The 23345-nt window shown below is 45.1% G+C and overlaps 1 protein-coding gene across 1 annotated transcript; it reads right to left on the reverse strand.

The window, feature by feature from the left end:
* Nucleotides 1–9766: 9766 nt before the first annotated feature.
* Nucleotides 9767–23182, reverse strand: LOC132385710 (zinc-binding protein A33-like). Its single transcript, XM_059957919.1, has 6 exons — nt 22300–23182; nt 21515–21610; nt 20871–21104; nt 19037–19059; nt 18832–18950; nt 9767–11039 (listed from the first exon to the last, which is right to left on the reverse strand). Exons 1-6 carry the CDS (start codon nt 22708–22710, stop codon nt 10486–10488), a joined length of 1437 nt encoding a protein of 478 aa, XP_059813902.1. The 5' UTR covers nt 22711–23182; the 3' UTR covers nt 9767–10485.
* Between the last annotated feature and the right edge of the window lie 163 nt (nt 23183–23345).

Consider the following 23345-nt stretch of genomic DNA (forward strand, 5'->3'; position numbering starts at 1 on the left):
TAACTGCAATTTACAATTAATAGATCAAACAGTGGGCAGATTGATGAGGATTGTAAGCTTTCAGTCGTTAAAACACGTTACGTGGTTTACAAACAGCATTAATAGACTTGCACTTGATTTTAACCTACAGGATTAATGTCTCGAGGAAGTGTCAGTGGTAAGATTTCTCAGTATGTGGATGGATAATAAGCTGACGGGGAAGCACCTATCAGTAAAATAATTGATTAAAAGAGCTTTAAATCTCCTCAGACATCTATGTGGGTATTCTTGGGTGCAACATGAAAATCTTTGTTGACTAATTATATTTGTTTAATTTGATCTGTTCTTGATTATGTCTGTGTGGCTTGTGGATCACCTTCATCTTCAAATTAAAAGTGTTTGTATGTGATACAATTACAGACCTTTAGATTGTGTTCTGGTGCGGTAATGTTGTCTCCTGCTTTGGCTTTACTGATTGCAATGGGACAATTGCCCTCAAAGGTTCAAGTTGATGTCAACATACTGGATTAATTTGTGGGTCAAGGAAATGATCATCCTGTTAAAGGTGCGCTGGAGGACGGTTGGGGACATCACTAGAAGAGTGTTTTTTGTTTTGGGTGGCTGGATTCTTACCACGCTGCGAATATGGGTGTATTTGATGATACAGTATGTCCCACTGTAGCGTTCTCTAACCCCACATTGTTTTTTCCAATGACTTCAGTTGATTTTAGTTTTTGCACGATCTGATTCGGTTCTGCCTGAGAGTCTGTTGGTCATCAGTATATTAATGAAAGTTATTATCATACAGTAACCATTTTTACAGATGAATCAAAAGATAATTTAATTGGGGATGTTGGTGTGGCTGTTTTTGTGTGCCTGAATTGCAGGTAATGATAAAGAAATGACTTATAGCCATTTATCAGCATAGAAGGCAGAATTCTTTGCCAACAGTTTAGGCTTACAGTGGATGTAAGAAATTGATCCTTATAATTTGCTCAGAATACATTTCGGTTTTGATGAGTCTTAAACAGGTCATTCTGGCAGTAGGTCAGATTGACTGTTGGAAACTTGTCAAACGGTATTTCATATATAAAGTTTGATTTATATGTCTGCACATTATGGGGCCTGCATATCACACTGTTGAGGGAAATGATGATGTTGACTGTTTAGCTCCAAAAGCTGTTAAATGTTAAGCTGTGGATATAGACCTTCCACTTAGCAAATTAGAAGCTAAAAGGTTGGTAGTGTTAAGAATTAGAGGCTTATGGCAAGACGTAGGATAATGGACGTAAAGACAGACACCTTTCCAGAATACATAAACCTGTTGGGTTTATAGAAGAAGGGCTTAAAACAAGTGAAGGAATGATATTCACATGACAGAAATGCCCACACTATGCTTAATTATGCCTTGTATCTAATTGGAAAACTTCATTCTGTGTCGTGTACATTTTGTCATTATGAAACCGTCGAAACACATACTATTTCAATGTGAAGCGTACAAGGCTGAAGAAAAATCAAATGCAGTCTTCAGTACAATCTTTGCGAGGGTAGATAGTTTTCAAATAAAAGCTATTAAATTATGGGACTGACTTTAAATCAATTCACAGTTTGAGCTGGAAAAAGCACGTAATAATTGTGTTAAACATAAGGAAATAACATAAAGGGTAGCAAAGGTGAGTGGGCTGTTGGATTACTGAGATGCTCTTTTTATTTATTATTTTTTTAGAAAATTACAAAGAATAAATGTAATGAAAAATTAGTAAGAGAAAGAAAAATAATATTAATCCTCCCCCTCCCCACCTTAACCCTTATCTAAAGGAAGAAATAAAGAAGAAAAAGATTGCCTCGATATTGGAGGATACCCACATGCTCCATGGAGTTCAAAATAATTTTAATATTTATTCTTACTTTCCCCAATTACATTATAATTTTATCTTCAAATGACCTATGTATTTAATCCCATCTTTTGTAGTATGGGAGACAAATTTTGAAAAATATATCATATTCATTTATTAGATTATATGTAATTTTTCTCAAGTGGAATACAACTATATATTTCATTAATCCAATGATCCATAGTTAAATATAACTCAGATTTCCAAGTAATTGCGATAACTTTTTTAGCTACTGCCAATGCAATTTTTATAATTTTTTTCTGATACTTATTCAATTTAGTTTTCGGTATTGTCCCTTCAATATCTCCTAATAAAAATAATATTGGACTATTTGGGAGTTGAACTCCAGTAATTTGTTCCAATAAAAGTCAGATATATCGAAAATGGTTGAATTTTAAAACAAGACCAAGTAGAATTTAAAAAGTACCAATTTCTTGATTACATCGAAAGCATTGGCCAGACATATTTGAATTTAATCTATTTATTTTCTGTGGTGTTATATATAATTGATGTAAAAAATTATATTGTATTAATCCAATTTGAACATTTATTGTATTTATCATACTATCAGAACATAATCATGACCAACTTTTTCCGACAATTTTAACATTCAAATCGGATTCCCATTTTTGTCTTGATTTATGAATTCAAGATTCAATTGTCTGTTTTTAAATCAAATTGTACATACAAGATGTAATTTTTTTAAAATTTTTCCTTTTTGAATTAATAATTCTATTTCACTAAGTTTTGGCATCAACATTGTTTGACCCAGCTTTTCTCGTAAATTGTCCTTTAATTGAAAATAAGAGAAAAGAGTGTTGTTTGATATTTTATATTTATTTTTTCATTGATCAAACGACATCAATATACTGTGGCGACCCATTTCCTGGCACATCCGAACCGACTCACAATTAGATAGCCTACGGGGGTTTGCGAGCACAGAGCTTTGGAGCCTCTGCGCCATGGGGGGGGGGGGTGCAGGTTGAGGGAGGCTTAAAAGTGAGGCTGAAGATTTCGAATAAAGTTTTTGCCTTCGACTGCAGTTACCGACTCCGTGTCGTAATTTTAGCGCTGCGTGTAGCACACCGCTACAATTGGTGACCCCGACAGTCCAAACGATTTTTGGACCAGAAATGACCGACGCCGCCTCTGTTCATGCGATTTCGTTGAAACTGCCGGGTTTCTGGACACAGCGCCCGAACCTATGGTTCCAGCAAGCCGAAGCCCAATTCCACGTTCGCCAGATCACCTCAGAAGACACCCGCTACTACTACGTGGTGAGCTCCCTCGACCAGGACACAGCGGCCCAGGTCGCGGAGTTCGTACAGTCGCCCCCGGCAGACGGCAAGTACACGGAATTCAAAGCCCTGCTCCTCAGGACTTTCGGACTCTCACGGCGCGAGCGGGCTGCCCGTTTACTGCACCTGGATAGCTTGGGCGACAGACCTCCATCGGCTTTAATGAATGTTCGCCGACGAACACACATGCCTCATGTTTGAGCAGGCATTCCTGGAGCAGCTGCCCGAGGACATACGCCTGCTGCTATCCGACGCGGATTTCAGTGACCCCCGGAAGGTGGCAGCCCGGGCGGACTTGCTGTGGAACGCCTAAAAGGTGAGCGGGGCGTCCATCGCACAGATCTCCCAGCCACGCTCCGGGCAGCAAACCAGTCCAGGCCCGGCCGCAGAGCCCGCCAACCTCCGGCCCAATGAACACTGGTGTTTCTACCACCAATGGTGGGGCGCAGAAGCCCGCCGTTGTCGCCCGCCTTGCAAGTTCCCGGGAAACGCCAGGGCCAGCCGCCGCTGATGGCTACGGCGGCTGGCCATCGGGATAGCCTCCTGTATGTGTGGGATAGAAGGTCGGGACGCCGGTGTTTGGTCGATACTGGGGCTGAGATCAGCGTTTTACCCCCGACGAGTTACGACAACCGCAGCAGGGCATCGTGAATGGCAGCACAGTAAGGACCTATGGCACCCGTCAGGTGCAGCTACAGTTCGGCTCCAGCCAGTTCACGTGGGACTTCAAACTGGCCGCCGTAGCCCAACCGCTTCTGGGTGCGGATTTTTTGCGGGTTCACAGCCTACTGGTCGACCTGCCCAGGAAGAGACTGGTACACGCCGAGACCTTTCAGACGTTCTCCCTGGGTGCAGCCCAGTTGCCAGCCCCTCACCTCGGCTCCATCACGCTGTCCGACAACGACTTCACCAGGGTCCTGGCGGATTTCCCATCGGTTCTGGCACCGCAGTTCACGGCAGCCATGCCCAGACACGGCGTACAGCACCACATCCCGACCCAGGGACCACCCCTCCACGCCCGCGCTCGGCGGCTTCCCCCGGACAAGCTCCGACTGGCGAAGGAGGAGTTCCAGAGGATGGAGGAATTGGGGATCATCCGGCGGTCCGACAGCCCATGGGCCTCCCCCTTGCACATGGTGCCCAAAGCGACGGGGGGCTGGAGACCGTGCGGCGACTACCGCAGGCTGAACGAGGCTACCACACCGGACCGCTACCCTGTGCCGCACATTCAGGACTTTGCAGCAAACCTGCACGGCGCACGGATCTTCTCCAAGGTAGACCTCGTCCGACGGTACCATCAAATCCCGATGCATCCTGACGACGTCCCCAAAACGGTTCTCATCACCCCGTTTGGCCTTTTCGAGTTCCTCCGCATGCCGTTCGGCCTGAAGAATGCCGCACAGACGTTCCAGCGGTTAATGGACGCGGTGGGACGGGACCTGGACTTCGCGTTCATCTATTTGGATGACATCCTCATAGCCAGCAGCAGTCATCAGGAGCATCTGTCCCACCTCCGTCAACTCTGCGCCCGACTGAGTGAGTACGGTTTTACAATTAACCCCGCCAAATGCCAGTTCGGACTCGATACCATTGACTTCCTGGGCCACAGGATTACTAAAGACGGGGCAACCCCTCTGCCCGCTAAGGTAGATGCGGTCCGCCTCTTTCCCCGACCCACCACGATCAAAGGCCTTCAGGAATTCGTAGGTATGGTCAATTTCTACCGCCGCTTCCTCCCTTCAGCTGCCCGGATCATGCGCCCCCTGTTCGCCCTGATGTCGGGTCCGAGCAAGGACATTACCTGGGACGAGGAGTCCGCCGCCGCTTTCATTCAAACGAAGGAAGCTTTGGCGAACGCCCCAATGCTAGTACATCCCAGAATGGACGCCCCTACCGCCCTCACAGTGGACGCATCAAACACGGCAGTCGGTGGGGTGCTGGAACAACTCATCGCAGGTCGCTGGCAACCCCTGGCGTTTTTCAGCAAACACCTGCGACCACCCGAGCTCAAATACAGTGCTTTCGACCGGGAACTGTTGGCGCTCAGGCGCTCCGGCATTTCAGGTACTTCCTAGAAGGTCGGCCCTTCACCGCGTTCACGGACCACAAACCGCTTACCTTTGCGTTTACGAAAGCGTCCGACCCCTGGTCGTCCCGCCAGCAACGCCACCTGTCCTACATCTCTGAATACACGACGGATGTCCGGCACGTCTCGGGTAAGGACAATGTCGTGGCGGATGCGCTCTCTCGCCCTACCGTTCATGCCCTTTCCCAAGGGGTAGACTATGAAGCGCTGGCAGAGGCGCAGCAGGCGGATGAGGAGATTCCGAGTTACAGAACCGCAGTCTCCGGTTTGCAGCTCCAGGACCTCCCCGTGGGCCCGGGTGAGAGGACCCTACTCTGTGACGTCGCCACCGGCCAGCCCCGTCCAGTCGTCCCGACAGCATGGCGGCGCCGCGTTTTCGACTCCATTCATAACTTGGCGCATCCCTCCATCCGGACAACTGTCTGGATGGTTTCCAGCAGGTTCGTTTGGCACGGACTCCGCAAACAGGTCAGTGAATGGGCCAAAACGTGCATGCACTGCCAGACGGCCAATGTACAGCGTCACACCAAAGCCCCACCGCAGCAGTTCCATCCCGCCCACCGGCGTTTCGACCACATTCATGTGGATATTGTGGGCCCCCTGCCAGTGTCGCGCGGAGCGCGGCACCTCCTGACTATTGTGGACCGGTTCACAAGATGGCCAGAGGCGGTCCCGCTCACCGACACCTCCTCCGAATCTTGCGCCCGAGCCCTGATCGCCACCTGGATATCTCGCTTTGGTGTACCAGCCCACATTACCTCCGACAGAGGCGCCCAGTTCACCTCCAGCCTGTGGTCAGCTACGGCCAGCCTTTTGGGGACTCAGCTGCACCACACCACTGCCTACCACCCACAGTCGAACGGGCTAGTGGAGCGTTTCCACCGTCACCTGAAGTCGGCCCTCATGGCTCGCCTGCGAGGAGCCAACTGGGCGGACGAGCTTCCCTGGGTCCTACTCGGCATCCGCACAGCGCCCAAGGACGACCTGCACGCCTCGTCGGCCGAGTTGGTATACGGCGCGCCCCTGGTCGTCCCCTGGGAGTTCCTACCAGCCCCAAGGGGGCAAGAGGAAGATCCCGCAGCAGTCCTGGGCAGACTACGCGAGAAGCTCGGTAACCTGGCCCCCATACCCACTTCACAGCACGGGCGGCACCCGACCTGCGTACCCAAAGACCTACAGAACTGTAAGTTTGTGTTTGTACGAAGGGGCGGCATCGGCCACCGCTGCAGCGGCCATCCGAGGGGCCGTTTATGGTGCTCCGGAACAACGGGTCCACGTTCGTGCTGGACGTTGGGGGGAAAGAGGAGGTTTTCATGGTGGACCGCCTCAAACCGGCCCATGTGGAACTGGAGCAACCGGCCGAGTTTCCGGCACCTCGGCGCAGAGGCCGACCTCCCAAGCAGGTTCTGGCCCAGACTGTGGACATTGGGGTTGTATCGCCGGTTCTGGGGGTGGGGGGTTATGTGGCGACCCATTTCCTGGCACATCCGAAACGACTCACAATTAGATAGCCTACGGGGGTTTGCGAGCACAGAGCTTTGGAGCCTCTGCGCCATGGGGGGCAGGTTGAGGGAGGCTTAAAAGTGAGGCTGAAGATTTCGAATAAAGTTTTTTCCTTCGACTGCAGTTACCGACTCCGTGTCGTAATTTTAGCGCTGCGTGTAGCACAGCGCAACAATACCTCCTTCAAAACAATTACGTATATATTTAATCCCCTTTTGGAACCAATTATGTAAAAGTTTATTTTCCATTATAAAAGGAATAAGCCTATTTTGAATTAAAGTTTGTTTTTGCTAATAAAGATTTCTTTATCTCATCGTCCATATTTACCTTATTCCATAAATCAATCAAGTGTCTTAATATAGGAGATTCTTTTTTTTCCCCGTATCAATTTGGATTCCCATTTATATGTAAAATCTTCTGGTATGTTTTCTCCAATCTTATCTAATTTTATTCTAATCCATGCCGGTTTTTTTTTAAAAAGATGCAATAAATCTAAGTTGATTGGCTTTATCATAATTCTTAAAATTTGGAAGTTGTAACCCTCCTAAATCAAATTTACATCTCAATTTTTCCAATGATATTCTTGACATCTTTCCTTTCCAAAGAAATTTCCTTACATATTTATTTAGTTCTTGAAAAAACTTCTGCGGTAATTGTATTGGTAAAGTTTGGAATAAATATTGCAATCTATGGAATATATTCGTTTTTACAGCATTAACTCTACCTACTAATGTTATTGGTAACATCATCCATTTATCAAGATCCTCTTTTATTTTTTTTTAATAATGGCAAATAATTTTGTTTATATAAATTTTTTACATCATTGTCAACTCTGATACCTAAATATTTTATCCCATTTATTGACCATCGAAATTGAGTTACTAATCGACATTGATTATAATTTCCTTTGGTAAGGGGTAAAATTTCACTTTTATCCCAATTTAATTTATACCCTGATACTTTCCCGTATTCTTCCAATTTAAAAGATAATCTTTGCAAAGATTGTAATGGGTTTGTTAAATAAATCGAAACATCATCAGCAAATAAATTAATCTTATATTCTTCTTGATTAACTCTAAAACCGCCAATATCTGTATCTGTTCTAATTAATTCAGCTAATGGTTCCTTTGCCAATACAAATAAAGCAGGTGACAACGGGAAGCCTTGTCTCGTTGACCTCGTTAAGCAAAATGGTGTTGAAATCTGAGCATTTGTAACTACTTCAGCTTGAGGATTAGTATTTAAGGTTTTAATCCATTGTATAAAAGATTTTCCTAGCTCATATTTTTCCAATACCTTAAACAAAAAAATCCCATTCCAATCTATCAAATGCTTTTTCTGCATCCAAAGCAAATGCCACACTCATTTCCTCTCTTTTTTGTGCCAGATGAATTATAAGTAACTAGGTTAGATTATCCATTGATTGTCTGTTTTTAATAAAATCTGTTTGATCCATATGTATTAATTTTGGTAAATATTTAGTGTGCTGTCTTTACGACAGTTATTTAGTTTATAATATTTTTGCTTAGTAATTCATTCGATAGTATTTTCTAGTTAGAATTAGAAGTGTTTAAAGTATATTCATTGCATGTAAAATATATCGGCATGCGATGACGTCACATCCGGTTTCGCCGCGTCTTGTGGGAAAGTACCGGTTTGAAATTAGCGCGAGGGTGGGGGCTTACCACGAGGCACACCTGAGCAGAAGATGTTTTGCAGGCATGAGAAATCACAGTGAGAGCAACGCTGTAAGTTAATAGATAATCGAAATATTGAACTAAGATGTTAATGCCGATCCTGTTAGAAGTAACGACGGTCGATAATGTTTATGCTTTCGTTAGTTAAAGAGTCGCGGATAGTTTGCATGGAAGTGTATTTAAAGTAGTCAATGGAGCAGGTAAACTCTGCCTGTATACTGCACCTTAGTGTAATGTGGTTATAGTCACCTTTGCAAGTATTTACAATTGAAATGTGATATTAAGGAAGGAACAAATACTGTATCAATCTTGTATTGTTTTATCAACAGTTTTCACCATATGTTAATGTGAAGAGTGAACAGTAAATGGTTAATCTTACTGCGATCTGGTTCTTATTAACTGTGGTTTATCTCGACGTTTAATTCGGCGTTTCGTTACACGCGAAGGAGAACGTTACATTTAGATATTCTATTAGATAAAATTTTTGCTATTATCTTATAATCTGTATTCAACAAAGAAATAGGCCTATATGATGTTGGTTTTAGAGGATCTCTTTTTTTGGCAATACAGTTACGATAGCTGTTAAAAAAAGATTGTGGGAGTTTATGCATTCTTTCCACTTGGTATATTAATTCCATAAAGGGAGGAATTAATATATCTTTAAATTTTTTTATAAAATTCAGGAGGAAAACCATCTTCTTCTGGGGATTTGTTACTCTGAAGTGATCCTAAAGCTTCTTCAACCTCTTTTAATGTAAAGGGCATATCTAATCCTTTCTGTTCTTCCAAATTAAATATTGGAAGGGTTATTTGTGATAAAAATTTATCTATCTCAGTAAACTTATTTTGTGATTCTGATTGATATAGTTCAGTATAAAAAAAATTTAAAGTTTCATTAATTTCTAAAGGTTTATCAGCAACCTTATTTACACTTGTTCTAATTGCATTTATTGTTTCAAAAGCCTGTTCTGTTTTCAACTGCCAAGCAAGAATTTTATGTGATCTTTCACCTAATTCGTAATATTTCTGTTTAGTTCTCATAATTACTTTTTCTGTACGATATGTCTGGAGTGTATTATATTGTAGTTTTTTATTAACAAGTTGTCTTTGTTTTTCTTCTGTCATATATCTTTGAGATTCTTTTTCTAACTTCATGATATCTTTTCCCAATTTTCCTTCTTAATTTTAGATGTATAATTTATAATCTGACCCCTTAAATATGCTTTCATCGCTTCCTATAATACAATTTTATCCTCTACTGAATGTAAATTTGTATCCAAAAAAATTGAATCTGTTTTTTCATAAAATCACAAAAATCTTGACGTTTTAATAAAGTTGTATTAAATCTCCATCTGTTTTATGTCTATTTGAATAAAGTTGCTATAACATTTCCAACCCAATCTCTATTTAATTTCTTATGCCTGTGAACTTACTGAACACATCCTTGCCAGAAAAAAAACTTATCCCAATCCACTCTTCCTAGATCCTTTTTCATTTCCACAAAATTGGCCGTTCTCCAATTTTACCAGAACATTAAGCTGCCAGTTCTGCCCCTCAGTAATAGCAGTAATGACGTTATCCCACGTGTCAACCCAAGCCCTAAACTCATCTGTTTTACGACAATACTCCGTGCATTGAAATAGATGTACCTGAGAATATGTATATCATCTGCTTTTCTTTTCATTTCCGTTTATACATGTAGTCCTCTCATGTTCCTTATCCTCCTGCACCTCACTAACTGCTCTAACACTCTGGTTCCCCTCCCTCTGCAAATCTAGATTAAATTCCCCGGAGCAGCACTGGCAAATCTACTCGCAAGAATGTTATTCCCCCCCCCCCCGGCCCAGTTTAGGGGCAAACCGTCCTGTCGGAACGACCCCACCTTCCCGGGAACAAAGCCCAATTGACCAGAAACATGAAACCCTCCCTCCTGCACCATCTCCTTAGCCACGTATTTAGCTGCACTCTCCGCACATTTATATTTACAGGGACTTTACTCCTGACGCAGGTTCCGGGACCCGACCCGTTTATAGACCCGGAGAGGAACCGGAGCAGATTCTCAGCCACTGGTTTACATCCACAGTCCGGAACAGAGGATAAAGTTTCCCCGTGAATTTATTCCCAGTGAAGGTGTGGAGATGGGACTTGGTCTCCGCGTTGTAAAATGAAACTGTCCCGTACTCGTAACTGAGATAAATTCCCACCCTCCCGGGGATGGGACCGGCAGCGAGATGGGACTTGGGGGAGGGGAGACCACGGGTCACGTCACAATCCCGATGTAACACGTCACAATACCGCCCGATGACCCACAATCCGGTCTCAGGACTCAGTCTGACCGGTCTCTTTCTCTTCACAGACTCTGCTGCGACTCCCAGAAACCAGAACTGATTCCTCGTCACATTCACCTCCCAGTAATGTCTCCCCGATGTGAATCCCTCCGATCCCAGCACACAAGCCCAGTCTGTGAATCTCTTCCCGGTGTCAGGGAGATCCCTCCAGGTCCGGGTCCATCTCACACTGTTCCGATCCTCAGACACCTCGAGATACGGATTCGCCGTTTCCACATCCAGGGTGACAGAGACTGGGGGGAGAAGCAGAGAATTAGAGAGTCCCCGGGGATCAGGGGGGAGACTCGGATAGAGCGGCCCCCGGGATCAGGGGGCAGACTCGGACAGCGGGGTCCCGGGGATCGGGGGGAGACTCGGACAGCGCGGCCCCGGAGATCAGGGGGGAGACTCGGACAGCGCGGCCCCGAGGATCGGGGGGAGACTCGGGCAGCGCGGCCCCGGGGATCGGGGAGAGACTCGGACAGCGCGGCCCCGGGGATCGGGGGAAGACTCGGACAGCGCGGCCCCGGGGATCGGGGGGAGACTCGGACGGCGCGGCCCCGAGGATAATAAATCAGCCATTCTTCTAAACTCCAGTGAGTACAGGCCCAGAACCATCAAACACTCCTCATATGTTAACTCTTTCATTCCTGGAATTATTCTTGTGAATCATCTGCACCCCCTCCAATGCCAGCACATGATTTCCGATGGAAGGGACCCAAAACTGCTCACAATACTCCCAGTGTGGTCTGATCAACGCCTTATAAAACCTCAGAATTACATCCTTGCTCTTGTACTCTAATCCTCTCGAAATGAAAGCAAACATTGAGTTTGCCAAACTTACCACTGACACAAACAGCAAGTTAACCTTCAGGGAATCCTGCACAAGGACACCCAAGTCCGTTTGCACCTCTGATTTTTGAATTTCGCCCTGTTTACAGAATTGTCTATGCCTTTATTCCTTCGATCAAAGTCGTACCTGCCTATGTTTGTAGCTGTCAAACTCTACCTGTACTACAAGATCCCTATTCCGTATACTGGTGCATTCAAATAAGACCATAAGACAAAGCAGCAGAAGCCGGCCATTCGGCCCTTCGAATCTGCTCCGCCATTTTATCATAAGCTGATCCATTCTCCCATTTAGTGCCACTCATCCACCTTCTCACCATGACCTTTGATGCCCTGGCTACTCAGAAACTGATCAATCTCTGCCTTAAATACACCCAATGAACTGGCCTCCACTGCCGCAAGAAATTCACAGTTTCACCACCCTCTGGCTAAAAAAATTTCTTTGCATCTCCGTTCTGAGTTGGCGCCCTTCAATCCTTAAGTCATGCTCTCTCGTACTAGACTCCCCCACCATGGGAAACAACTTTGCCACATCCACTCTGTCCATGCCTTTTAAAATTCGACATGTTTCCATGAGGTTCCTCCTCATTCTTCTAAACTGCACGGAGTTCAGTCCAAGAGTGATCAAATGTTCCTCAGATGTTAAACCTCTCATTCCCGGAATCATTCTGGTGAATCTGCTCTGAACCCTCTCCAATGACAGAACATCCTTTCTTAAATAAGGAGCCCAAAACTGCACACAGTCCTCCAAGTGAGGTATTTCCACTGCCTTATAGAGCCTCAACATCACATCCCTGCTCTTATATTTTAATCCTCTAGAAATGAACGTCAACATTGTATTCACCTTCTTCACCACCGACTCAACCTGGAGGTTAACCTTAAGGGTATCCTGCACGAGCACCCTCAAGTCCCGTTGCATCTCAGAACTTTGAATTCTCTCTCCACTTAAATAATAATCTGCCCGTTTATTTCTTCTGCCAACATGCATGACCATACACTTTTCAACATTGTATTCCATTTGCCACTTCTTTGACCATTCTCCAAATCTATCCAAGTCTCTCTGCAAACTCTCTGTTTCCTCAGGTGGGGGAGTTTCCACCTACCTTTGTATCATCAGCAAACTTAGCCACAAAGCCATCTTTTCCATAATCCAAATCGTTGATATACAACGTAAAAAGAAGTGGCCCCAACACGGACCCCTCTGGAACACCACTTTTAACCGGCAGACAACCAGAATGGGATCCTTTATTCCCACTCTCTGTTTCCTCTCAATCAGCCAACGCTCTATCGACAGATGTAACTTTCCCGTAATTCCATGGGCTCTTATCTTGTTTAGCAACCTCATGTGTGGCACCTTGTCAAAGGCCTTCTGAAAATCCAAATACACAACATCCACTGCATCTCCCTTGTCCAGCCTAATTGTAATCTCCTCAAAAAATTTCTAAGCCCGTTGAGCCAAAGCCCTACACTCTACTGCCACCCACTCCGCTGCCCGCTGTATAGAGTGGTCATCTTTTTAAACTCTCTGCGCTGTCCTGCGCAGTTCTTGTACGCGAAGTTTTTTTTTACACTGTCTTCCTTCAGAATTTAGCTACCCTTCTTGTCCCAATCTAAAAAACACCTTCAGTCATGTATTCATCAGCCTATTCCACACTGTCCACATGAACTTAAGCAAGGCCTTTGATGTCGATGATCGAACACACTTGGAGTATTGTCTGCTTTTCCGGTTCCCGAATATGGGGAGGATGTCATTACACTGGACAGGAGGCTTCAGGAGGATGTTACCAGGACTGGGGGCTTGAGTTAAAAGCAAAGAGTGAGTAAGCTTGGGCTATTCAGCTGTAGTGTAGGATGTTCAGGTGTGACCCCTTATCAAGGTAAATAATTCTAAGGAGCTTAAATAACGTTCTTTTTCCAAGAAATGGGAGTACAGAACCAGAGGCCTCAGATTGAAAGTGAGATGGGAAATCGGGTAACATTCTCAGAGAGAGGGAGGTTGGTGAACGGAATTTGCCCTCAGACGCTGTAGAAACAGGTAAAAAATAACATATTTTAAAATAAATACACAGATGGGGAATGGTTAGAGGGATGGGGGGGGGGGCAAACACACACAAATGGGCCATGCTCAAGAAGACATCTTAGTCTTGCAGATTGATGAAGTGGGCCGTGAGTTCAACATCCATCAAACCCTCCCAGATCATCCTCCTGAGGAATCTCACCCCGGAGTCTGTCTGTGAAGTGTTGATGTGACGTCACGTCAGAGGGCAGCTTAGTGTCACAGAACAGACAGACTGGGTAAGGACGGCAGGTTTCAATCCTAAATGGAAATTTGTGCCTTTTTCTGTGGCCGTGTGTCGCACCCTAATAGTATATCTGTGTGTGTGTGTGTGTGTGTGTGTGTGAGTGTATACACATTGAAGGATAGTGTGCACATTGAAGAATTTGTATGTTACAGTGTGTCATCACATATCTGGTGTGTGTTGACAATGTGTCACACGTGATTGAGTTGTTTAAATGAATAAATTACTGTCTCTGAAGAGACTGGTTTCCAGGTTACTGAGGGAAATAACAATGTACATTGCTGAGGCTCTGACGACAATCTGCCAGTCCTTCCTGTGTATGTGTGTGAGGGAGCTTTGCCAGGCCGGTTATGCTCGGTTATCCCGAGATGAAATCTTGACTCATGTCAATGCTTGTTGCTGTGTCCGAGCTCATTCTCACAATGCTTCAATGTAGTGGTCTGATCACCATGAAACATAGGAGCAGAATTAGGCCATTTTCCTATCGAGTCTGCTCCGCCATTCAATAATTGCTGATCCTTTTTTCCCTCCTCAGCCCCACTACCTGGTCTTCTCCCCGTAACCTTTGATGCTGTGTCCAATCTAGAACCTATCAAGCTCTGCCTTAAATACACCCAACAGGTTCCACAAATTCACCAGCTGCTGGCACAAATTTCTCCGCATGTTTTAAATAGATTCCCCCTCTGTCTTGAGTCTGTGCCCTCTTGTCCTAAACTCCACCACCATGGGAAACATCCCTTCCACATCTGCTCTGTCTGAGACTTTCAACATTCGAAAGGTTTCTAGGAATTTCAACATTTGAAAGGTTTCAATGAGATTCCCCCTCATCTTTCTAAATTCCAGCGAGTACAGACACAGATCTATCAAACGTTCCTCGTATGATAACCCTTTCATTCCTGGAATCATCCTTATGAAATGAACCTTCTGCAATGCCAGCACATCTTTTCTTAGACGAGGAGCCCAAAATTGTTCACAATACTCAAGGTGTGTCTTCACCAGTGCCTTATAAATCCTCAGCATCACATCCCTGCTCTTGAACTGAATGCTATTTAAACCGATTGAATTCAATGCTAACATTGGATTTGCCTTCCTCACCAGTGACTCTACCTTCAAGTTAACATTTAGGGAGTTCTGCAGAATGACTGCTAAATCCAATTTCGTCTCAGATTTTTTGATTTTCTCCCCATTTGAAAAAAAAAATCTGCACATTATTTCTACGACCAAAGTGCAGGTCCATGTATTTTCCAACATTGTATATAATTTGCCAATTTCTTTCCCATTCTCCTCATCCAAGTCCTTGTCCAGCCTAACTGTTTCCTCAACACTACCGGCCCCTCCGCCAATCTTCGTATCATCTGCAAAGCCTGGAAACAAAGCCATCTACTCTAGGACAAGAGGGTATGACATCATGATTGAAGGACGTCCTTTTAGAACTGAGATGCGGAGAAATTACTTTAGTCAGTGTGTGTGGAGAATCTGTGGAATTTGTTGCGACATGTGGCTGTGGAGGGCAAGGCATATTTAAGGCAGAGATGTACCGGTTCTCATTTAGCCAGGGCATCAAATGGTATGGGGTGAAAGCAGGGGAGTGGGGATGTCCGGAAGAATTGGGTCTTCCCATGACTGAATATTGGAGCAAACTCAATGGGCCGAATGGCCTATTTCTTCTCCTATATCTTATTTTCTATTCCATCAGCTAAATCTTGATATACAGCATAAAATGAAGGTGTCCTAACACCTGTGTCCCTGTGGAACACGACTCACTGGCAGCCAACCAGAAAAGGATCCATTTACTTTCATTCGCTGTTTCCTACCAATCAGCCAATCTTCTAACCATGCCTGTAACTTTTCTGTAATACCATGGCCTCTTAACCTGGTTACCACCTTCATGCGTGGCACTTTGTCAAAGGCCTTCCGAGATTCCAAGTATACAACATCCACTGCATCCCCTTTATCTATCCTGCTTGTAATCTCCTCAAAGAATCCCAACAGGTTTGTCAGGCAGAATATTCCCTAACGAAGCCATGCTGACTTGTCCTATCTTGTCCAGTGTCACCAAGTATTCCATAGCCTCACACTTAACAATTGACTCCAATTTCTTCCCAACCACAGAGGTGAGGCAAACTGGTCAATAATTTCCTTTCTGCTGCCTTCCTCCTTACTTAAAGAGTCAAGTGACATTTGCCATTTTCCAGTCCTCTGGCACCATGCCAGGGTCCAATGATTTTGAAAGATCATTTGGAATGCCTCCATAATTTCTACTGCGACCTCTTTCAGAACACTAGGGTGCAGTTCATCTGGTCTGGGTGACTTATGTATCTTTCGGGCTTTCAGCTTTTTGAGCAGCTTCTCCTTTGTAACAGTAACTTCACTCACTTCTCTTCCCTCGCAATCTTCAACACCGGGCACAGTGCTGGTGTCTTCCACGGTGAAGACTGGTGCAAAATATTTGGCTTATCTGCCATCTCTTTATCCTCTGTTATTATGTATCCAGCCTCATTTTCTAGCTGTCCCATATCCACTCTCATCTCTGTTTTATTTTTTTACAATACTTGAAAAACAATTTGATATTATTTGCTATCTTGTTTTCCAAAGATAGGTGTGTAAAAAGGGCCTGAAGGACCATTGGATACCAGAGTCACTCCAACCACAACCTGTACCAGTTGCTACCATCCGGGATACGGTACCGCAGCATAAAAGCCGGGAGCAACAGGCTCCGGGACAGCTTCTTCAACCAGGCCAGTTCAATTCAAATCAATTTCTTGTTTATTTTTTCCCACCCAATCATCCTTTTAGTTCCTCTCTGTAGATATTTGAAAGCTTCCCAATCCTCTCCCTTCTGAATAATTTTTGTTTAGTTGTATGCCCTCTCCTTTGCCTTTACATTAACTTTTCTTCCCTTGTCAGCCATGGTTGGACCATTTCGCCATTTGAGTATTTATTTATTTTTGGAGTACATCTATCCTCATTTTCCCAGAAACTGACACCATTTCTGCTCTGCTCTCATCCCTGCCAGCATCTCCTTCCAATTTGCTTTGGCCAACTCCTCTCTCAGACCGCTGTAATTTCTTTTACTCCTCTGAAATCCTACAATGTCAGGCTTTACTGTCTCCTTATCAGATTTCAAGTTGAACTTGGTCATGTTGTGAGCTCTGCCTCCTAAGGTTTCTTTTAACTACTCCCCTCTGGTTCAATACATAACACCCAATCCAGTAGAGCTGTTCCCCGAGTAGGCTCAACGACAAACTGCTCTAGAAAGCCAGCACATTGCATTCAACAAACTCACTCTCTTGAGATCCTTTACCAACCTGATTTTCCCAATTGACCCGCATGTTGAAATCTCCCATGATTATCATAACATTGTCCTTTTCATCAGCCTTTTCTATTTCCAGTTGTAATCTGTGGGCCTCAACCCACTGACTGTTGGGAGGCCTGTATATGACTGGTGTCAGTGTCATTTTTACTTTTGCAGTTCCTTACCTCAACCCACAAGGATTCAACATCTTCCAATCCTATGTCACATCTTGCTACTAATTTACCAGCAGAGCCACACCACCCCCTCACCCGACCTTCCTATACCACCAATACATTGTGTAACCTTGGACATTCAGATCCCAACTACAACCATGATTCCGTGATGGCCACAACATCATACCTGACAATCGGTAATAGTGCAACAAGATCATCCACCTTATTTCTCATATTCCATGCATTCAGATATAACACTTTGTGTACTGTATCTGCTACCCTTTTTAAATCTGCATCTCTAATGCACTGATGCTCACCCTGCTGGCTGACATTTTGTTCTAGCATCTGTCCGCCATATCTGACAGTCTGACTGTATGCTATCTTTGCATTTTACCATCAGTCCTACCCCTTCACTCCAGTTCCCGAACCCCCCCCCCCCACCAACAATTTAGTTCAGACCCTCCCCAACAGCTCTATGAAACCTCTCTGTGAGAATATTGTTCTCCCTCGGGTCGAGGTGCGACCCATCCCTTTTGAGCAGTTCGTTCCCCCACCAGAACAGATCCTGATGATCCAAGAACCTGAATCCCTGTCCCCAGCACCATCTTCTCAGCCATGTTTATCTGTCAAATTATCCTGTTTCTACCCTCACCAGCACGTGGCACAGGCAGCAATCCAGAAATTACAACACTGGGGTTGCTGCTTCAGTGCTTTCTACCAAGCTCTCCAAATTCTATTTTCAGGACCTCTTTGCTTTTACTTCCAATGTCATTGTCATAAATTTACCAAGATATCTGGCTCTTTTCCCTCCCTCTCTAAAATGCTGCGGACACGATTCGAGGCATCCCTGACCCTGGCACCCAGGAGGCAACATACCATTCGGGTGTCCTGTTCACACCAATAGATTCTCATGTCTGTTCCCCTGACGATTCAGTCCCCGATCACGACCACTCCCCTCTTTGGCCTCTAACAACAGTGAGAGTTGCTGATCCGGAAGGGGGAAGACCTGTGTCAGTCAGAGTCTGCACTCACAGGGCACATGAAGGACTTGTGTATTTTCCTGACAATCCCGGTCACCACACTGATACTCATTTTTATTCCCTACAATATTATTGTCAGTATTAAATTCCCAGTTCCTCTGGTTAGATCCAAACTTATGTACTGGTGTGTTAGTGCATTCGCCTGGGATTGGAACACAGTGGTTCATCTGTCAGTCCCGTGTATTGGTTGTATTGTGACCCTGTGCTGGTGTGTCCCGGGGTCTGACATCTCCAGCTGACCATGTGACAGTGATGCCTCCCAGTCAGTGGGGTTGATGTGGAATAAACTTCAGTTCCCCTGCACCCCAGTATTACAGACAATCTTTGCCTCAAATTGGAACTAAATTGATCTTCATAAACAAGGAGAAATGAATCTTTGTAAGTTTTACCTCGATTAATAGCATCAAGCGTTTCTCTCAGCACTGTGTTCAACAAATAGAGGTGATCGAATTTTTCAACCGGTAGGGTCTCATCTGTCACTGACAATTCCTGGACATTGTCATTAATCCTGTAAATATTAAACTGCTGGTTATAAATTGCTATTCTGAACTATTTTCAAATCCATTCAGGGTTTCAGTAAAAATCCTGTCCTACCTTCTGTTCCGACGAGCTTCCTCCTGAAATAAATAAAACACAAATCTGATTAGACTTGGACTTACTGTCCACATCCTGAATTTCATCCAAATCATTACAAGGTGTTGAAAATTCCCACTCCCACAATCACTCAAACACACGGACAATACAGAACCATGGGGTAAATGACAGGGAAAGTTTCTGAATGTGAAACCATTACTGAGAGGATGAAACTTACAGGGAAGACAGGACAGGCTGTGCATTATCATCTGGATATGACGTCAGTGTGATAGGATGGAGGAATTTAAGATCAGTGATGTATGTGATTGTGTGCAGGTGGAGGAAGTTCCTCTATTTATGGGGAGACTCGTGGGGAGATGTAATTCCAGATGGATTTTAACAAATTCCACAAGAAATTTAGTGAGGAGGATGTGAAACTCGCTGCCACAGGAGTGGATGAAATGGAACAGCAGAGACTGACTGTAATGGGGAGGCTGGATAAACAGTTGAGGGACCAGGGAGTTCGGGGCACTGTTGCCGGTTGTGGTGAGTAGGTGGCAGGAGGTTTGTGAAGCAGGGAATCTGATAGAAGATTGACCTAATGGCCTGTTTATGATAGAGAATGGGATATAATCCCATGCGAAATATATCCAAAAAATAAAGAGACAGTGAAAGTTTCCATAATCTGATGGAAACTGGATATGGAGGATAAGTCTAATGTGTGGGTCAAATTCTTTGTTCTCACTGATTGACAGAGAGACCCTCACACCAACTGCAACAGACACACTCACAGCCTGTGACTGGAACCGGGTGTTAATGGGAGTTTCAGAGGATATTTAATGTGGTAATTAAGGAAACAGTCAGCAGCTCTGTGTTATGATCGGAGTAAATAATTTCAAAGAGATTTGCATTTTGTCCTGGGGTGTACAGAAGTTGTGGAAGCCCAGTTTTAGGACAATAGACAATAGGTGCAGGAGTAGGCCATTCGGCCCTTCTAGCCAGCACAGCCATTCACTGTGATCATGGCTGATCATACACAATCAGTGCCCCATTCCTGCCCTCTCCACATATCCCTTGACCCCACGATCTATAAGAGCTCGATCTAACTCTCTCTTGAATGCATCCAGAGACTTGGCCTCCACTGCCTTCTGGGGCAGAGCATTCCACATATCCACCACTCTCTGGGTGAAAAAGTTTTTCTTCAACTCCGTTCTAAATGGGCTACCCCTTATTCTTAAACTGTGGCCTTTAGTTCTGGACTCACCCATCAGCGGGAACATGCTTCCTGCCTCCAGGGTGTCCAATCCCTTAATAATCTTATTATTATGGGACAACAACAACCCTGAATAGTTACATCAATTGTCTGGTGAGAAACACTTTACTGCCATTTGTAAATGCTGTGTGTAGGAGCAACACGTCTGTTTTCTGTCTGCATTCTATTCTGTGTTACGTGTTTATTATGGTAACTCGTCACGTGAGTGGGGACGTGGTAAAAGCGAAGGGAAAAAGTTACGTATCTGTACTTCGTTCTGGGCAGTTTTGAGCTGGGGACGGGTGGATGTCATTCTGTTCTTGACCACTGTGTGGCAGCTTACTTTACAATGAATTACCCTGAAGTTTCATCGCTGCAAGATTGTATTTTGCTACTGAAGGACTGAAAGCGTATCTTGGACATTTTAAAATGTCATTATTGGAGTGATGGGAGGGCGCATCATGCAAATATAACAACTTGTGTGAGGTCGCCAGCAGCGGCAATTGATTTGTTAGAATTGGCCTCTGTGCTGTGTTTATTTCAAATATACCACTGTTCATTTAGTGCCGTTTGACAGAAACAAATTGAAATATAATTCCTCACCTTGAGAAATATCACACTGTCTTTCTGATCCATCTGTTCCTTTAACTTAGTGATTTCCTCCTGAATACTCCTTATATTCTCCTGAATCTCCCGAAGATTTTTCTCCATTTGGTTGAGAATCCTCTTCTCTTCTTCCCTGAGATCCCTGAGTAAGCTCTGCTCTTTCTCAGTGATAATCTGGCGCAGTTCAGCAAACTGGGATGTGACGTGGGACTGAAGGCTGTGTGACTGTTCCTGTCGAATGAAAGGTGAAGATTAATATACTGCATTACTGTGCTCTGTTTCCTTTTGTCGTTCAGTTCGGTCTATTAGAGTCCATGCTACTTCTGAGTGCATTCCCGTCAACACCATTCCCTCACGTTTTCCTGAAACCTATTCTCACTTATTGACCCATAAACTCCCATCTGATTCACACACACCCTCCCCACCTTTACAGGGTTAACGGTAATTAGCCATTCATCCAGCATGTCCTTGAGATGTGTCGGAGTCTCTCGTGGTCACAGGGGGAGCATGCAAACTCCACACAGACAGCAGCAGAGGTCAGGATCGAACCCAGGTCACTGGAGCTGCAATACTCGGCTATTCTGCATTAAAGGGAGCAAAACTCGACAGTAAAATCAGAAATTCCGCTCAGGAAGCCTCACCTGAACTCCGGAAATCTTCTCTTTCTGTTGCTGCTCCTTTTCCTGGAAGTCTGATTTCTTTTTTGTGAGAGAGTCTAAGGAAGATTTTAGCTGATCCTGGTAGTCAGAGAGTGAAGGAAATAGAAACAAAGATACATCAAAAGAAACAGGTGATCAAACCCGATTATCGCACAAAATGCCGGGGGAACTCAGTGAGTCAGGCAGCATCTATTCAGGGAAAATAAACAGTCGGTGTTCCGGGATGAGACCCTTCATTAGGACTGGGAAGGAATGGACAGAAGCCAGAATAAAAAGATTGGGGATGAGAACCAGCTGACAGGTGACGGGTGAGACAACGTGAGGGGGAAAGTGAGGGAGGGTGATGAAGTGAGAAGCTGAGAGTGGACAGGTAGAAGAGGTAACGGGCTGGAGAAGAAGGAATCTAATTCGAGAGGACATTCGACCATGGAAGAAACGGGAGGAACTGGGCTGTTTGCGGCCCTGAATGGTGACGAGGGAGGAGGTTAGGAGTCAGGTGTAGCACTTATCCCGCTTGCAGGTGTCAGTGCCAGGAGGGAGATCAGTGGGGAGGAGCGAGTGGATCAGGGCGATACAGTACGGGGAGCGATCCGAATAGAGAGCGGAGAGTTGCGGGGTGCGGAGGTGGGCTGTTGGACGGAGAGATGCTAGAATCCCGTTGGAGAAGGCGGAAGTTGCAGAGAATCACGTGTTAGTTATAGAGGCTCGTGTGATGATATGTAGGACAAAGGAAATATTTTAAGTATTGAACTAACGTTAGTTTTTACCATATAGTTTTTAACAGCTTCTTTAATCGGCCTGAAGCGGTGCTCTCTGTGTTCCTCCGCCACTGCACAGATCACACAGATCGGTGTTTTGTCCGTTTCGCAAAACAGCTTCAATTCTTCCTCATGTTCCTCGCAGTGACGTTTACTTTCCTTCCCTTTCGGATTCAGGTTTAGATTTCGAAATTTTTCAGCCAGATTTGCTAAGGCCCGACTGGCCCTGAGGGTGCGGTCTGCAAACTCCTCTCTACATTCCGGGCAGGAGTTTCTCTCCTCCCTTTCCCAACACCGTGTGATACAAGAGCGACAGAAGTTGTGTCCGCACTCCAGTGACACCGGATCGGTGAAGAAATCCAGACAGACGGGACAAATTACCTCCTCGCTCAAACTGTCGGTCTCTCCTTTCGAAGCCATGTTAACTCCAGCACTTCCTTATTCAGAATGCTTCCGCGTTCCGGAAGCTGCTGATCCCCTGCAGTACCGCGATTGTCCACTACGCGCGCTGCAGACTAGGGGAATCACACAACACACACACAATGCTGGTGGAACACAGCAGGCCAGGAAGCATCTGTAGGGAGAAGCACTGTCGACGTTTCGGGCCGAGATCCTTCGTCAGGACAGCTGGTGTAGTATACTGTTTTCGGTCCTCCCGGTGTAGCCTTTTATATATTGGTGAGACCCGACGCAGACTGGGAGACCGTTTCGCTGAACACCTACGCTCGGTCCGACAGAGAAAGCAGGATCTCGCAGTGGCCACACATTTTAATTCCACGTCCCAGTCCCATTCTGATATGTCTATCCATGGACTCCTCTACTGTCAAGATGGAGCCACATTCAGGTTGGAGGAACAAAACATGGGCAGCCTCCAACCTGATGGCATAAACATTGACTTCTCTCACTTCCGTTAAAGCCCCTCCTCCCCTTCTTACCCCATCACTGACAGATTTAGTTGTTTGTCTTTTTTTTTCTCTCTCTCCCCATCACTGCTTGTTCTCCGTCTCCCTCTGGTGCTCCCCCTCCTCCTTTCTTTCACCCGAGGCCTCCCGTCC

This window comes from Hypanus sabinus (assembly GCF_030144855.1).
Source record: "Hypanus sabinus isolate sHypSab1 chromosome X2 unlocalized genomic scaffold, sHypSab1.hap1 SUPER_X2_unloc_10, whole genome shotgun sequence".
Lineage (NCBI taxonomy): Eukaryota > Metazoa > Chordata > Chondrichthyes > Myliobatiformes > Dasyatidae > Hypanus > Hypanus sabinus.

Coding starts and splice junctions, on each gene's coding strand:
- LOC132385710 (XM_059957919.1), bottom strand. CDS start 22,710: ATGGCTTCGAAAGGAGAGACCGACAGTTTGAGCGAGGAGGTAATTTGT. Junction 21,611..22,299: donor AAGCTGTTAAAAACTATATG/GTAAAAACTAAC, acceptor TCTGACTACCAG/GATCAGCTAAAATCTTCCTT. Junction 21,105..21,514: donor AGAAGATTTCCGGAGTTCAG/GTGAGGCTTCCT, acceptor TTCATTCGACAG/GAACAGTCACACAGCCTTCA.